This window comes from Acyrthosiphon pisum, chromosome A1 (assembly GCF_005508785.2).
Source record: "Acyrthosiphon pisum isolate AL4f chromosome A1, pea_aphid_22Mar2018_4r6ur, whole genome shotgun sequence".
NCBI classification, from domain to species: Eukaryota; Metazoa; Arthropoda; class Insecta; order Hemiptera; family Aphididae; genus Acyrthosiphon; species Acyrthosiphon pisum.
Window position 1 is genome coordinate 160,775,821 of NC_042494.1, and position 19,108 is coordinate 160,794,928.

General features: G+C 29.2%; 1 protein-coding gene across 2 annotated transcripts in view; it reads left to right on the plus strand.

The window, feature by feature from the left end:
• LOC100161930 overlaps nt 1-19,108 on the plus strand; it is a 70,194-nt gene that overhangs the window by 6,182 nt on the left and 44,904 nt on the right. For both annotated transcript variants that reach the window (XM_001946036.5, XM_016803623.2), the window contains exon 2: nt 802-1,047. In XM_001946036.5, coding sequence (XP_001946071.2) covers nt 954-1,047 — 94 coding nt within the window. In that variant the 5' untranslated portion in view covers nt 802-953. The remainder of the gene's footprint in view (nt 1-801; nt 1,048-19,108) is intronic.

The following is a 19,108-nucleotide window of genomic DNA, read 5'->3' on the forward strand; positions in this document are numbered from 1 at the left end:
AGATAATAATCTTATCTTTAGATATTATAAGAGGTAAATTCACTCTAATTTTTAAATTAACGGAGCTACACGTGTTCTGCAGAACGTACAATTTGCTATGTTACGCACTTGTAAGACAGACACTACACATGCGGGTATAACGTCCTCTTAAGCTTAGCGCGTCATGTCTATATCTGTGAGGTGCAGGTGGAATAGCATGTGTTTGCATGTGTTGATCAGTGCCGCAACTAGGCTTTGTGGGGCCCTAGTGCAAATTTTATTGTGGGGCCCCACTTAAGTGGAAAGGAGGCCCATTTGGGGGTGCTACGCACACGCTAGTTGCGGCACTGGTGTTGATAAACTGTTTTTATCATTCCGGTATTGGATTTGAAGCGTCTTAATATTTTTTAAAGGTTTATGGCATCCTTTATAATTGGCGGTGTGGTTTCCCCCACAGTTTGCACGTTTTGCTGGTTCATCCCGTTTTTTTGTGCAATTTTCGGTGTAATGTTCAGCTCCACATTTCACGCATCGCGGTTTGTGGTACCAGTATAGTTGCGTGTGTACCCATACTTTTGGCAGCGCTGGCATTTTGTTTGTAAATTAAATGTATACATAAAAAGGGTTCTAAATAGATTTGTGAGTTTAATATCATAAATGTCTATCAACTTAATTCGTCCAAAACGCAGTAAATATTGATGTTCCATATCATATATAGAAATAATTATTTCAAGTTTTTGAATTTATTTTATTTGAATAGAAAAATAAAGTATATTTATATATACCTAATAATAATTTCTAATATGCATTTACCTTTTTCAGATTGGATATTTGTGTTTTTAATGTCAACACACATTTACTGTAGGAGTTCTTAAGGCCGCTTCGATCAATGGATACAATGCATTTATCAACTTCTGTAATGTCCGCCGATAAAACAACATCTTCTTAAAGTACGGTTAAAAAACACATTGATAATGAAAACGTGTTCCATCCTACTTGGCGTACTAAGCTGTTGGTACATATTGACGTCGAAAATGGTGCAATCTGATTCCGGAACTTCTACTAAAGGTTAACAAAGCAAACACAATTAGCGCTTATTTAAAAGTAGAATAGTCAAACTATAATGTTCGTTAGTAATGTTATCGTAGTTAATGGGTCGGAGTGAAATGTTTGTAGTGGTTTTCACTCATAAGTAGGTAAGTACCTATAAATAAACGGACGATGGTATGCAATATGTTCATACATTGATTAAAAAATTAAACTAATAATAATTAGTTAAAAATAGTTAAAAAATAATAATTTTTTTTCATCATGCACGCATGATCAATATAATGCATCTATTATTAAATGTACATTCTGTGGCGCTGATCACTAATTCGGGTAACAAAAAAATGGCGGAAATTGCATAAGAATCCAATGATATTAGAATATTTCCATTATTTTTGTTATATACATAATTTCTAATCACTCTATACATTATAATTAAAAACATACCAAATTAAAATATATTCATGATTATAAAATACCTCATTAATGTTTAGGGGTATTATATGGTTAATAACATATTATTATTTTATTTTATTTAATGTATTTAATTATTACACTCGTCATCTTTCAATATTGTTAATATATTTCACTATACAAATATTATAAATGTCTCTAAATAATAAAGTTACTTTTCAGTTTGAATGTTAAACAAAGCGTAAATATTAAAATCATTTCATACATTGTTCCACCAAACTCAGTACCAGAAATTTTTACAAAAAAAAACTTATAAATTAGTTTCATAAAAATATTGTTCCCTTTTCAGACCGTGTTTATGCGAAACGACCTTTTGCAACTGGAAGTTTATTAACTTCCTGGCCCTTTCATTTAATTTATGGTCTCAAATATATATAAATATATTCCCATCAGCTATAACAACTGAACGTATTCCGGATTACTAAATACAGATTTGTAAAAAAAAAAAAATACTACTAATAATGATAAAAATACAAAGCGTTCATTTATATTTGTTTGGACTGTTTTAAATAATTTATTACATTTATGCTGATATAATATACATATAACAATACATGAATTATATTCCCATATACATCTCGACACCCGACACCCACATATAACAAAATTGAAAATTGAATATACATTTCCTAAAACGTTTTATGAACTATAAAATTGCACAGCATTCATATAAAAGATGTTGTTTTTTTTATCTGACAATGAAAACTATATTGTTAAATCTTGAATTTTTTTTAAAAAAACATGTATTAAAGGCACTATAAGTAATTACAGTTAAATAGCCTGAGGCCAGTGCAGGTTTAATAATTGAAGTCAGTGAATAAAAACTTTTTATCTGTGTTTCAAGTTATAGTAAACTTATAAGATTTTTATTATTATATTATGGATCGATGGTCATGCTGTTTGTATTTAAAAAAAATGTATTATTCGAAATAAGTTTTTTTGGAATATTGTATAAATATTTTTTACCGAAATTTATCGAACGACGAATATAACATAATATTGGGGATATTCATTTTGAAATCACGGCACGTTGCATAGGCAAATTTACTACCTACATAAATATGTTCAATAAAAAAAAAGAGAAAAGTATAGTAAACTAGAGGGTATGTCAACATTTTTTCAATTGTAAATGTGTACATAAATAAATCAGTTTTGGGAAAAGGTATTTTATGGTTTGCCGTTGTGTGATTTTTGCTGAAAACAAATAGAAAAGTAATTATTTTAGTATTATATAGATAAATAGTATTAAATAAATTATTATGAAAATAAAAATTACGCTACTATATATTAAATATTGTACACAGTTATACAAGTGACTATATTATCATCGACAATTTTTTATTACATTTATTTATACGTAACGTCATATATTGTATTGAAAATATGTCTATACAGTGTTGTAAGTATGTATCAACTATCAATGCAATCATGTGTTATGCATCTAGGCAGATATATGACTGATATTTGACAGATTTAACAATGAGCCGTCGTGGGTCGGATCTTAAAATGAAATTTACTATACTATAGTAACAAACATAATAACATTAAAGTTGATCCGGTCTGTTATATTATTAGTCTGTAGTCGAATTTCTCGACGATTTATGCATATTATGCGTCAGTAGTTTTTCCCAAAAATCCATTCAAATTATGACTAAAAAAAGCAACGCAAAAAGTCAGTCATTGACTCATTAAAAATCAATTATGAGTATTTTAATTCTGAATATATAGTGGCCTATATATTATATCCTTTGTTAAAGCTTTGAACTAATTATTACAGTAATGCCTTAGTGACTTAATCAATCATACCGTAAAATAGCTTATGATTAAAAATAAAAAATACAATATTATTATTTATCATGAATAATTTTTTTTTAACAAAATCAAAATTATTTTTTTTAATTAATACTGTACATATGTATTTAATTATTTATGATATTATGAATAACTTATTTACTCGTATATATTTACCTATGTATTATATTAATCATATGAAAATAATACTAATATTAATTATTCGAGTGTCCTTATTAATTTACGGGGTGGCTAAATATTAATTGATTATCAGAGTGTATTGTATCTAAAAGACTTGGTTCATTAGCAAATATAATGATTTGTATTGATAAAAAAAATATTTATGAATAAAATTAAGTACCTATTTAATATTTATATATGCTTTGAAATTGTTCTCCTAAAAATGTAATATCACACATATAAGTATATAACATGTGAAATTCATCACGATAGCCTAATTTATCAGACTATTTTTAGGCTTTAAATTAAATTTATTAACACCTTAACCAACACAAAATTTAACAAGGTATTTACTTTACACGTGGTACTATTTCAGATAAATTGTAAGTATCTTGAAAAACATAAATAATGATAGAGTAAAGATTTTGTTCCAAGAAATTAAAATGCATATTATGTAAAACTCGAATGGAAAACATGATATGATCAGCGATACATAAATAATTTGCTAAAATAAACAAACGAAATCAAAATGTATTCGTGATATAGCTATTTTACCTCTTATTCGTATTTTTTTACTCTTTATTGCAAGAGGTAAAAATCCAAATTGCTAAGCTGATTGGGCAGAACGCTAGTGATCAAATCGACTGTGAAATTGGACAACATAGTAGTATATGTTTTTTTTTCCAGTTCATATCCCAATTTTCACGAAGAATAGTAATAATATAGTATACGTTATTCAATAAATATTTAAGTCATTGTTATTTTGTCTTGAACAACGAGTGTTATCCGCGATGTTACGAAACTCATTCAGTAATAAAACATTGATGTAACATTCAATAAAATAATTGTAGACCAATATCTATAGGTACGCGATATCATTATAACCAACTTTCATTTATTATAAAATATAATAAAAAAAAACTTATTTATAATGAGTATAGGTATAGTATAGGCAGGTAATATGGAAATCGTACAAGAAGGTTTGTATTAGTTATAAGTTATAATCCATTTGAATAGTTGTTACACAATAATTTTACTTGTTCAACTTTAGATTTCATAAGAAAAAGTACGTAAAATACTAACCATGTTTATATTAAAATGTATATATGTTATTTTCTTTGATAAAATGAACCAAGAAAGAATGGTAAATCAAGATCCATTGAAACATATTTAACACAATTTAAGTGAATGATATTAATGTTTCCACTTTGAAGTGAAATATATGAAATATGCAGAATATAATTTAGTATAAGGAATTTTAAATTATTATTCGAAGTAACGATCTAAACTGACTTTTATTACACATTTTAAACTATTTCTTTGTTTACAGAGTGAATAAAAAAAATACAATAAACATTTTAATCATAAATTTAAAAATGCGTCTTAAATTTTAGCCGTAGACATATATTACTTTATTTAGATACCCCTTAACTTTATAACAAGACATGCAATATCAACTTCTACCATTTATTAGCCCGTAGGTCATAATATTGCCGATTCTGCAATTTTAAATATTTACTGTTACCTAATGAAATAATGATTAAAGTTACAATTTTATTTTTGTTGAAAATTAAATTTTTTCATTTTTAAGGAGTATACCGGCATTTTCAATTATTCGTGACAGCATGTTTAAGTATTTTTTGCAGCATAGTTGCACACTTATTTATGAGATTTTAGTATATTAACTTATGGCCCCTGATTATTATACATAACAATTAATAAGTACATATTAAGTACATATAAATACATATTACATACAGTATTTTAGTATAATGCGTACCCAGTATGAATTAAAATAATAACATTTCATATTTTAAAGAATAAAACTAAAAAAAAAAATCATAATATTAATTATAATAACAAAAATTATAACTATTAATAAATTCAATATCGACCTACGCATAAATTCAAACTAACAAAATTATTACAAGGTTTGACTACACCACACATCTATACATATAAAATCCAAATACCACTTGGCACTTAGTCACTGATCGCTGTAACTCAAAAACTACGCAACGTACGAACTTTAAATTTGGAATAGAGGTTCTACTCATATTTTCACCGGGCACTAAGAAAGGATTTGCTGAAATTCGAATTTTAAAGAGGTGCTCAAACAGGGATATTGAGGTTCACGATGGAAACTGAATTTTTTTTTTTATTTATTAATAGTTGCCATTGGTTACAGTTTACAGTAGAAATTAGTATTTATTTATTATTGGTTATTAGATCAGGTAAAAGCTTGCATCAAATCAAATTATTGAACATCACCAGCCAGGGTGGCTGAGTTGCACTTACTGCAGCAAGTTACACCCAAAAAAAGTTGAACAATCATGATTTTTTTAAGAGTTGTTATTTTTTACGGGCAACGAAGTGCACGGGTTCAGCTCGTAATTATATATACAACAACTAGATAGCCTTCTTAATACTACAGTTGTGACCAATGTTGAAGTCAACAGTCATTTATAAAGCAGGCAATGCTTACATTTATTTTAAATAGGTATACATATATGATAATATATACTGTGATAGTATTATTTTGTAGACATTGCCTGCTTTGTAAATGGCGGCCGTTGATATTTGTGTTATGTGTGTTTTAATTTTTTAATTTTTGCTGTGCCTGTTGTTACATTTTGGAACAATTAAAATGCAAATCGCAAAGCCCCCCCCCCCCCTTGAGAAATATTTCCTTGGTCCAAGCCACACGTTGGGTTTGAGTACAGACATTTTTTTAAAACCAGCAATCAGTCCATGTTACATTGTACATGAGATGCCTGTACGGGTATACCAAAGAACTTACTTAAGAAAAATCCTTACCAAGTATAACTGTGGAAATGGCCACCAATATTTGTCATGCTGCGTTTCATTTCCATACAACCATACATAATCTGCTGTTGTTACAGAATCTTTTAAATACAATAAAAATTAAATTCGATCAGTTGATTGAGTTTTTTTTAAAACCCATATGTTTTTTTATGTCACACCTTGTATTTAGACTGATTTTAACCTATTAATATTACCAACATTTTCACTCCATTATATGGTACGTTGTATTGACTTCTAAGTTAACAACGATAATTGTTGATATAATATTATTATAATTACTAATAGCATAATGTGCACGGTGTTTTTGTTTGGGAAAAAAATAAGTTCTACCGTAGGTATTATAATAAAAGCAAAATAAATTACAAACAGCGTAGGTACTTAACATAGATTAGTTATACAATTTCCTTAGAAATAATAGCTGACACACTGTCTCCACCCAGAATCGTTTTTCGTATACAACGATTTAAATTCATCTTTACCTATTAAATTTAATATTAATATTTATCATTGAATTCAAATTAGATTTTAACACATCCATTTCAGCGTGACCTACTTAGTGACGCCCTAGGTATACTTGAAACCTACTTTACAGTAAGTGCAAATTTCCCGAATTTTTATTTTTCATTACAAAGTTTATACTTTTCGTCCAATTAATATATTTAATATAGGAAATAGGTAGAAATATTGTTGTAGATTTAAATTCCCAACAAGTAATACAAGTTATATGAATAACATGATAAATTATCGCACTCAATGTCTAAAATATTAAACTGTATCTGACTTATACAATTCATTATTCAAGCCATATTAAAATATAAACATCTACATACCCTCTGAAATTGAATGGGCCACTATATACCATGAATATTTCAATTCAAATTTTTTATCAGTTCTTAGATGTTAGGTTACCCCCAATAATGGAATTTAATTTCTACAGCCTTCTCAAAAACTACTGAGAAATCAAAACAGATAGGTTCGTAAAGCATTTTAATTTTTGATATATATTCTTTATAAACCAATAAATCTAGTCCAATATAGTTTGACTCATTAATTATTTTATTTGATGAATAAAATATTAAAATAACTATATCATATAGTAACACGTATGTTAATCTATAAAAAAATATTAACTTAATTTATTTCAGTGTAATTAAATTATAAAATTAACGATTCAAACTTTAATTTGATAACTCATGGAAATAATTTTATATATTTTAAATTATAATAATTTTGCTTAATATTATTCAATAAAGACCCTTATTACCGTTCTATTGAACTTAATGAACTTTATTTTTAATGATAATTTAAAATTAAAATATATTATAATTATTTTTTTAATAATTACTTTAGGGTAAACAAAGTAGGTAAAAAGTTTATTCTTTGTAGTTTGCTTATTTATTTTATATTTTCATTTAACATTTGTGTGCTATCAAAGTAATCTTTCTCCGTAAAAACGTGGTTATTATTAAACTAATTGTTATTCCACAAAATATGAATACTGCTTCAATATGTATATTAACACAAAAAAGATTTCATGCTAACTGCATCAATACAAAGACGTGTATTGATTAAACAATAATATAAAGCTGAATTATGTTATTTATTTAAAATAAAACAGTATCTATATCCTATGTATATGATATTATTATATTAATTATATTTACGTAATTTACATTTCAAATTATAATAATTTTACAAAGTCTAAACTGTAACCAATTTTTTTCTGTGGTAGTTCCATACGATTAACCATTGTTTTCAATTCAATTTATTCTAGGTATCAAATAAATAAATGAAAATGTACGCACCTACCCATGATATTAATTGAAATGAAATGCATTACTTACGTTTTAATTACCTAAGTAGACTTTTAACATTCAAAATATATTAAAATAAAATGTAATTATTATTTTTCAATTACCCTTTGTAGGTAACTATACTATTACCTCTATCAACATAAAGTATTTTCGTAGTATCTCATAGAATTACAATTAATTGAATGCGTTCATTTATAATCAGTTAATGAAAATACTTTTTTGGTTGATTATTAATAAAAATAACGAGATTAAGTTTGTCTCGACTACAATTTTAAAACTATACTTTATACAGTCATACATTAAACTGCTTGGATTAAAATTAAAGTAAGTACATATTGTACTTCACTATACTCCAGTGTTTTTAGTTATTATAGTACAAATAATAATTAAAATTCATAGTATATAGGTACTCTATATTGTTATGTTATATAAAAAAATTTGCACAGTAAAGAGTTTAAAATAATCAATAAGAGTGCGAGTGAATTAAAAATGAGAGATTAAAGTAAAGCATGAAAAAAAACCGATTGTGAATAACAAACGTTCTGGAATTTAGAGAAATTAAATAATCCTTAGGGTTCAAAATAAAAGGGAACGATTTTTGCTCTCCGCTGCTTAAAAAAAATAGTTTTTAATTGTATTTTACTTTATGGCATACGTAAATATATATATTTGATATTGCAATTTTAGGGCATCATGATAACAATTTAAACAAAACTAGGAAAGATTAAACTTTAATTTTCGGAATTATTTTGCATAGGTAGCAATAGTTGCACACACGTAAGACACCCGTCAAAAAATACTGTGAAAAAAACAACAAAATCTTAACCATATTATACCTATATGTACCAGGTATCTATATGTTAAATTCAGTCCTGTAAAGTATTTAAGTAAAAGTATTTGAGTAAAAGTATTCAAATACTTTTTTAAGTATTGAATAACTTTTTAAATATTTTCAGCATGAAGTATTTTGAATGGTATTTTAAATACTTTTTGGTATTGAATACTTTGGTTTTTTATTTCGAACATTTTATTTTCATTTGAAATAATTGGTTGGAAAAATATTATTGTCAACTACAATAATAGAATAATAGTTTTATTTAATATTCTGCATTTCTGTGTTAGCCGAAGCCCAAATGTTTGTGAAAACCAGATTTCTAAAAAAAGTTATTGAATTTTGAATAACAATATTTCCTTTAAAACTATTAGATAACTATTAGATTACCTACTATCTATGTGTTTATATTACAATAATTAGAAACCCACTTTAAAAAACAAAAGTATTTGAAAAGTATTCCAGATACTTTTTCAAAGTATTTGAGTAGTATTTGAAATACTTTACAATTAAAGTATTTGAGTAGTATCTTAAATACTTAAAAAAAAATGTATTTGAGTATTTACTCAAGTACTTTTTAAAAGTATTCTTTACAGGACTGGTTAAATTACAAACAACTCAAATAAAGGTATATTTATATAATCAAATATTTCACTTAAAATGTTAAAGAACAATTGTTGATAATTACCTAGTAATTACTAATTACTATAGTAGTTATATTATGTTTTAATTTTGAATAGATTAAATAAATGGATAATAAATTATAAATTTATAATTAACAGATTATCCTAAACGTAATAGATGTAGCGGTAGCGTAGCCAACAAAATATGTTACGAACCAACTACCTATATTATAATATATGCACCTAATGACGTTTATTAGAAGTAAGAAGTAAGAAGAAGAATAAAAGTTATTATCTGCATAGTTTGTTACATTTGTCAATTATTTCTGTTAAACCTCAATAAGCACGTGGCGTAACCAGGATTTCTAAAGTGTGTGTGGAGAGGGGGGGGGGGGGCAGGGGCAATACAAATTTGTATTAAATATCGCTATATTCCACTTCCATTTTTAAACGAATCAGCTATAGTATTTTTAAAACGGTTGGCTCCAACAAATAGCTTACAATTTTCTGTGTTTAAACTATATTTTTTAAATGTCACTTGTCACTCAAAGTATACCCGGATAAAATGCTCTTGGATTTTCACAAATGGTGTATAATAAATATTAATTTAAGGAAATGCTAGGTATAGTATTATACTATTATATAATATATATTATATCGCCCGAAATGGGTAATTTTTTATGTCCTCTCGGTGAAAGTCATTAAACGTTTACCTCAGCTAATTTGTCACAAACGTTTAAGAGCCGTAAATTAATTACATTTCAAGCGATCGAATGAAAAGTTGCTTTACACATTGTGTTGTAGTAGAGATTCGAGCAATCGTTTGTCAGGATTAGAGCGCTTTAAATGTCTCCCCTCCTCCTTTGCACCAATGTTTTTCGACCAACGCTTTTTGTCCTCAATGTCATCCTCTTTCACTAATTTTATTTCATTAAAATGAACAACGGTAGTGCGGTGAAAAGTTTGTCAGAAAACAAAAGCACACTTCATCAAGAACGAGTACATTGAACTTATTAACGATTTCAAAAGAACTTGCTTGTATATTTTGCCTTCATAATTCCAAGAGCTTAAAATTCGAGATAATGAATGCACTGTTATACCTGTGTCCTATATTTAGGTACTTGTATATACGTAGGTACCCACTGTACACCCATCAGCTACATTATATTCACAATGTTATTAAAAATCGTATGTATAGAGCAAGGACAGGACCGAACTAGGGGATGTGCCTATACGATTCACAAATTAAAGAAAAATACCTGACAGGATACAGCTGAGTCTGGACAAAGGATAGCGTTGTGGGCTGTGATATTAAACTGAAAAGTTCTATAATAAATCATCGGATTCGAAAAATGATTCGATCGAAACATGCACTATTTCTTCAAAACCGTTCGACGGTTGACGATCATTTTTCTTGAATTTAGAGTAACTGTTCGAAAAATGTTTTTAAAAAAGAACCCATCTTGACTATATTTTCAACTTTATAAAAAAAACCTTATTTCTGTAAAACCCACGTAATACTCGCTTCGCTTAGAATCTAAAATACGTTTTCTTACATAAATAACGTATCGATACATGTACCACGTACTACGTAGACGATTTAACTGTTTGCGTTCACAGTAATAAACTTCAAAGTTCAAAAGATATGAATTTTTGAATTTTGTCAAAAGTTAACTGATGCATACGTGGTTGATTTTCTAGTGTCACGTTAGTTAAAATAAGTTAAACGTTGAATAGCGCGTCCTAAAAAATATTTTCAGTATCCATATGATCTATATCACCGGAATTTTTAAAAACGTATTATGACTCTTCCCTTCCTCGACGCATACTGCAGGACATTTCTGTAACCCTAATTCATTTTTAAATAATAATATTATATATAGTATTATGCTCGCACCCTACAAACGATTGTGGTACGAACCAAACCATTTTGAAGGTATTTATAGATTTACGACTCATTATAACAACGTTATAAGATTCCATTATATAATATTATTAATATTGTCATTTGATTTCGTTCTTTTTCTACGTAATACCGTATATAGGCACATCAAAAGGACGCTAACTCCCACGTGTTGTTTCTTGTTTCATAATATTATAAACATTCAACGTAGCAAATTCGCGTAAAACCAAAATCAATTTATTTTGTTATAACATGTTAGCTTATATATTAGAGTGAATTGACCACTGATTAACCTATGATCAAATTTGAAGGTAAGAATATTATCTGGGTCACGTCATAGGGTTTTACTGTGATATTTTAATTTTGAAGTGAGTTATAACTAGGGATGTAAAATATTACAATTTTAAAATGATCATGACTCGATTTAAAATTTAAAAACCAATGAAATCCTACGAATCTACGATACGCCCAGGACAATACAGATTTTAGTTTTTAAATTTGATAACAGTTGTGCAACTTGATCTGATTTTAAATCTAACAATACGACAAAATTAGTTCGTATATTTGCCACGTAGTACGTAATATACTTTGTAAGACGGATACAACACGTGCGGATTCGGCGTCCTCTTAAGGATAGTTTACAGAAAAAAAAAACCTGTATAAAGTACGTAGGTATATATTTGAAATATATACCTACACGGAATTATATGGAATTCCAGAAAAATACAGTGCATTATAATATTTACATGCATAGGTATATAAATACATACATGTTATGCGTTTTACATATAGTGTATAAACAAAAAAATATTGAAATATTGAAATCAAAAAGGTTATACGATATACATGCAATATATTATTATATATTATATAATGTGCATGAATAGATAGTGGGTAGGTATATAACTTTGGGCACGGATATACCTATAATCTATATCTATATATATATACACATACGGGCTAAGGGTTCGGGAGCGACGGCGTAAAGTATATAATATATACCGAATTTTGGGACCGAGGGATGCAAATATTTTCTGAATAACGTGTTGTGTAAGTGTGTGTGTGTGTGTGTAGAAAAACCACCAGCAAACCGGCCAATGCGATAAAACTAACAAAAGACAATCTCTCTGCGATATTATTATAAACGCCACCAAGTGGTATATTATAAATTGTATTCGTACTATACTCTGACGGACACCGTCTCGTCCGCGTGACGGATGCGATCAATTTATCACGTGCAGGGGGTGGTGGACGAGAACCTTTTGGATTGCAAGTTATATTAATATTAAAATAATAAAAGTAGTACGGTAGGTAACTCCGTGTCCGTACGAGTGTATAATATCCATAGTCGAGAAAAACGCATACAAAAATACGCAATATTATAATAGATTTGACTTTTTATTATAGGTAGGTATACCTATCTCGAATATCACCTACGGCCGTGTCATACGCTTCATTACAGTTTGAGTGTAGTTATAATATAGACAGCGTAATGCGTATTTATCGGTCGTACGATTTAGAATTAAATCCGAGCTAAACATCGTGTTATCAAGTGCGTATGGTAAATAGTAAATAGTAATTTTACATATTTTGTACTTATAAAATATTATGATTTATGACGTACTATACACGGGTGGTTGTAGATAGGTACTCTGCACAGCCAGCGCAAAGCACGTCCGAAATATTTATTCGTTATATTATTATCACGTTGTTTCGTTCAGATAATATCTGAATTATAATGAAAAAAAAAAAACATCAGAAAAAAATATAATTTTCTAATTGAAAAATAAAATATGTACATAAAATATTATTATTAAGTACGGTCGCGGAAACAATCAGCATGAGGTGTCGTTAGAAAATATACAGTTAACGAATATTAAGCCGTTTGGATTTTTTTTCCGACCATGCGAAAATCATAAAACCCGGCGGGTCAGCACCTCCCCCGAACGGTTTCGTGACGCGTATAATAATGTATTTTGTACTTATATATAATATATATATATATATATAAATGTAATACTTCGAGAGCAAGTATAATATATAATAATACGATATTAAATTATATTATATAGGTACGCGTCGACAACGTATCGATAAAAATTTATATACGTAGGTATAACGTTATTATTATGGCGGCGAAGGAGCTACTGGTGCGATATATATATTATATACAAGTATACACGCGTTCCCGTGGTGTTACTATTATTATTTACCGCAACCGTGGTAAAAGCTATAGTATATACCTTTACGTACGGAGTGATCCATTTCACATGGCTACCCTAAATTTCGAAATAAATATTTGTGTTTTCTTGGAAAAAATTTGTTTCTCCATATTTCGGTGTACCTATTTATATTTATATATTCTGGTTTACAACAAAGAAAACTAACTTTTTAATATTTGTTATCGCAGTTGTTCTATTTCTAAACTTCGATGTATAAAAAATATCGAATATTGAATAAATATATATATATACGTACTGAGTTTTTAATTATAATAAGTATTTTAGTTTTTAAGTTTAGAATATTCAGATAAGTGGAGTATAGAATAGAGAGACGAGGTATCAAGCACAGCATCACAACTTAAAATACTTATAATAGGTAGGTATAGGTACCTAATAAAAAAAAAAAATGTTATTTTTCAAATGAGAACCTGCCTTTTTCACTGAAAATTATTTAGTGAATAATTTTGTTTAAAATATAATGTACCTAATTCAAAATTCATTTGAGTAATTTTTTAGTTATTAAAAATGTTTATATTAAGGATAATATAAAAATGATTTCTAAAAGTCCAAATAGATGGAATATCAGATCTATATAGTATTTATTATAGTATTATGTATGCTTGGACTATTTTTATAAATTATAAATATTGATAAATTAATATAAATTACTTGTAAAAAGTTTTCGAATTACCATAGTTATTACGAATTACCCAATTTTCCAAACCCATTATCGTGGACCTATAGCTATAATTATCCTTAGTACACAAAGTTAAATGATTCAAAAACTACTCGTCCGAATTTTAATTTTGATATGTCTTCAGAAAAATTATCGACTATTAACAATAATAAAAAAAAAAAAAAAGCAGATTGTCGTTTGAAGAACAAAAGGTTTTATCTCTTTGAGTAGTACAAAAAATTTCAAAAATTCGAAACATATGGTCTTTAAGTACATTATTTGAAAATTCCAAAAATCAGATTTTGATTAATACCGCATTACTAAAAACGGGGTGCTGGGTGAATCACTCTGTATATTTACCCCGTACATATATAGATAGGCGCGTGTATGTGTGTGTGTGGGTGGGTGAAGTAAACGCAATAAACCGCTGCCGCCACCACCACTATAGGTGTTAGTGGTGGGGAGGGAGGGCGATAATGCGATTGCCGCAGGTGTGAAATGTGATTCGCAAAAACTGTGTTCGGTCCGGCGGCGGCGATACGACTGCCGTTAAAATTCGTAATAAACGTTTTTGCGCTCTACCGCCCCTGCACGGCCGACCGCTCTGCGTCAAAAACAACTATCGCGCGACGTCTCACCCACTCACTCGTCGGCACACTATCCACACAGGTCCCTAAACTCACACTCTCTCTCTCTCTCTCTCACTCACACTACACCGCACTGCACTCCTCTCACGACCCTATTTTATCCGCACTGCCGTTTTGCGACCCCTACCCAACCACCCCTCGACGGCGGCGGCGGAGCGCATAAGTGCATCAGCACACGCCGCCAACGCGTTTTAAAACTCGCGTATATACCGCCGTGATTCGTACGATTTAATTGAATGTAATCAGAACCGTCTATATATACGCACTGGCCGCCACATATATGTACGCGAAAACATACTCATATTCAGTCGCATATACAATATAAATATATAATGTGTTTCAGTGTTTGTATACAATCGCGAGTATGTATATGATATTGTAGGACACGTACGCGTTTATCACGAAAAGTATATATATATATATATTATTACTATAGTCCCCGCATACGTGGTATTTGGTATGTGTGAGCGAACATTTTCCACCCCAATTTAATGACACTGCGAACATTTTCACTCGCCGAAAAAATAATCAAATCAAATCAACATACCAATCTGGCGTCCGCTGAGAGATCGCATTAACTGCGGTTCGATATGATTCGGCGTATCCCATTTGCGCTTTTAAATAGGTGTACACGCTACATGCATTATGCGTTGTATTATTATATTATCATATTATAACAGCGGGCGAAATAAAATACACTGCGAGAGCAGCTATAGCACCTCCGTAGTGTGCGCCGCGGTGCAGGGTGGTGCTGCGAATAAACATCACCGATAAAAAAAAAAAAAAAACATATTATCTTTTTCCCCGTTACCTAACCGACTTGGGTTTTCATATAGAATAAATAACTGACGGATGTGTCCAATTTAAACAGCTTCCCAGCGAGCGGCGTACAGGGATAGCGTGTGACCCTTTCCCGCCCGGTTCCCGCGAGATGACTATATTATAATAATGGTGTCACGACAACAAACCGTTGCCGCACTCGAAAATACTTCTTTCACCCTGCGTACTACTTCCCCGCGTGATGTAATTTTGGGTTTTCGATATCAGAAATTAATTTTATGTTCGATTTTATATCGTATATAGGCACTATAGTTGCGTACGCTAACTCGACTTCGTCCGGAAAAAAATGAACAAACATAAAACCCGGCGATAAATTGGTGTATCCTGGTTTAATAATTGTACCTCTGTTCACCGTCAAATCGGCATCAGTGGTGTATACCTTCTATCTCTGTGAACTAATTCAACCGAGATGAGCAATCCACCCATAGAGTATTGGATTTAGCACTAGGTATATTATCGAACGTTGTTCGAACTACCCTTTAAAGTTTTCCGTTATTTCCAAGAACAATCAAGGAAACTTTCGTCAAAATAGGACGATTAGTTTTTGAGTCCATAAACTACAAACATAATGACAAACATAGTATCCTTAATACACTTGAATAACAAACAATCATAAAAATATTTTTTAAATTTAAATTTAATAACCAAATCCCATAGCAACGCATAGCTGTTCGGCTGGTCTATAAAAATGATTCTTTTGTAATCAATAGCAATCTAATATATATAAAAAAATATATTAAATTTTTGGAAACCAAAACGAAATCCATACGTGAGCCACCCTATAGACAACTCTATAGGATAGGTGAGATAATTTTAAAATATCATCCGAGTTTCGAGGAATCTATTGACTTAGTTTCTGAGATTAAATAAAAAAAACTATACACAGTATACACTATATAAATTATACACTTTATATTATAGTATATTTAGAAATCAGGTCAACAATATTATATTAAAGTCTTCGTTTTGACAAAGTTCAAACGAAAAAAAAAGTAGGAAAAATCCGACATTTTTAAATATATTATAATAACCTACATTGGGGAGGTGGAGGGCGTTCATAGCACTGATGGTCAAACGCGTGGGAGGGGAGTGTCCTTTATTTAAATAGAGGTGCATATAATAATTTAATTGAACATCCTGTGGGAAATGCCCGCCAACAGAGTTCTCGTCGGCTCGCGATGTAATATACAATAATTAATATAAAATGTAATATATTATATACCTAATATAAAAATATTGTCATTATATGCCTATTATGCCGTAAGTGATACACATACATACACATCACCCCGTCACCTATACGAGGGTTCTAATTAATAACAATACATTATATATTATTATTATTATTATTATAACATGACAGATGTATACGTATAATAATATATGTTTATTATGTATTGTGCGCGTCTGTGTGCGAAAAACCTATGCAAGCATTGTCCCGCGAGCTATTATACAGAGTATACTGTAGTATAGTACAATATGATACGCGTACGATGATGTCATTCGCAAAATATAATATAATAATATTTATAACATGCTCGTTTTAATCGCCGTGTACGTCATAATTCACCACTAGCGCCGTGCTACATAAAATATAAAATATAATAATAATATAATAATAAATAAAATATTGTTTATAAAATATTATAATAACGTGCACAGCACACATTTGCTGCAGTTCCCGCAGCGTTGTGCTGTCAACCGTATCACCAACCACGTGTTTACTATTTGCTACATTATAATAATATTATACATTTGCCGTTAATAGTATTACACAACATCATATGTATACGAAACTTGCGAGTACACAATATATAAATAACAATATTGTATATTATATGAGTGTGTACTGTATTTGTATACAGGGAGATTCACCAGTCACGCCTTCCCTCACTTTTTCTTCATATAGTGAAATTATTCAAATTTTGATATTTTTTTTTAGTTTTAAAATAAGACGGTTAAAGACCTGCATATTTTAAAATTATTGGAATTTTCCTCTTACCATCTACTTAAGAAGTGTCGAGTTACGAATGGTGATACAAACTTCTGTTTTCAAATGAGAACACCCCTTTTGTACTCTACATTATTTCGTGAATATTTTAATTTTTTTTAATTTTGATTTACCGAAATCAAAATTCGAACGAGTGGTTTCTCAATTATTATAATGTTTCTACTACGGATAATAGTCTTTAAAATTGGTTTTACAAAAATATAAAATATATGTTATGATATTGGATCTAGTATTTATAATATCCTTGGCCATTTTTACAAATTATAAATGTTGATGGTTTAATATTAATTACTGAAGTTTTAAAATAACCATAGCTCCCATATTATATTCCAAACCCATTTACCAATCATCAGGAACCAATTATTATCCATCGTACACAATAAAGTTAAATAACTTAAAACAACTCGTTCGAATTTTTATTTAGATACGTTTTAACATTTTCACAGAAATTATCCACTAAATAATTTACAATAGAAGAGGGGAGGTTCTCATCTGAAACACAAAAGTTTTTATCTCCTCAGGACACTCCTTAAGTGGTACAAAAAATCTCAAGGATTTTAAAAATATGATCTTTAAGTAGGTATAATATTTAAATATTCCAAAAGTCAGATTTTGAATTTTTAAAAAAAGGGACGGGCATACATGGTGAATTACCCTGTATACAACACAACAAAGTAACCGAAATATACCCATTTTTAAAATGAATATACCAACCGTGTAGTGTAAGCGTGAAATTGAATTGATGCCATATAAGATCCATATTATTATATTATATGTGAATGTATAAATTATGAATTTATCAAAACAATTACTATCCGTCGTCGTAGACAGTGGTTGGTGCTTTAAAATAATATTATAAAATATGTATACGCGTTGTTCAGTTGTATATTTCAATTACATTTGTACATGAAATACAATATATTCAAAATGCATTAAGTACTTTATGGTGTATTTCGAAACACGTTTTATACAATTTTAAGCATTTTAAATGTACACGAAATACAAAACACTTTAAATATTTCGTATATTTACATTTTAAATTATCCTTCAATGGAAAGACTATTTTAATTTCCGAAAATGATTTAACGACCCTAGTCTGTCGGAAATAAGTGAACGAGTAATATAATACATTTTGTAAGATTAATATTTTTAAGTCTTTCACAATGATGAGAATTTCGCAATGATGAATATTTTTTAATATTATCTACACAAACTATAAATCTATAAAAAAAAAAAAATAATA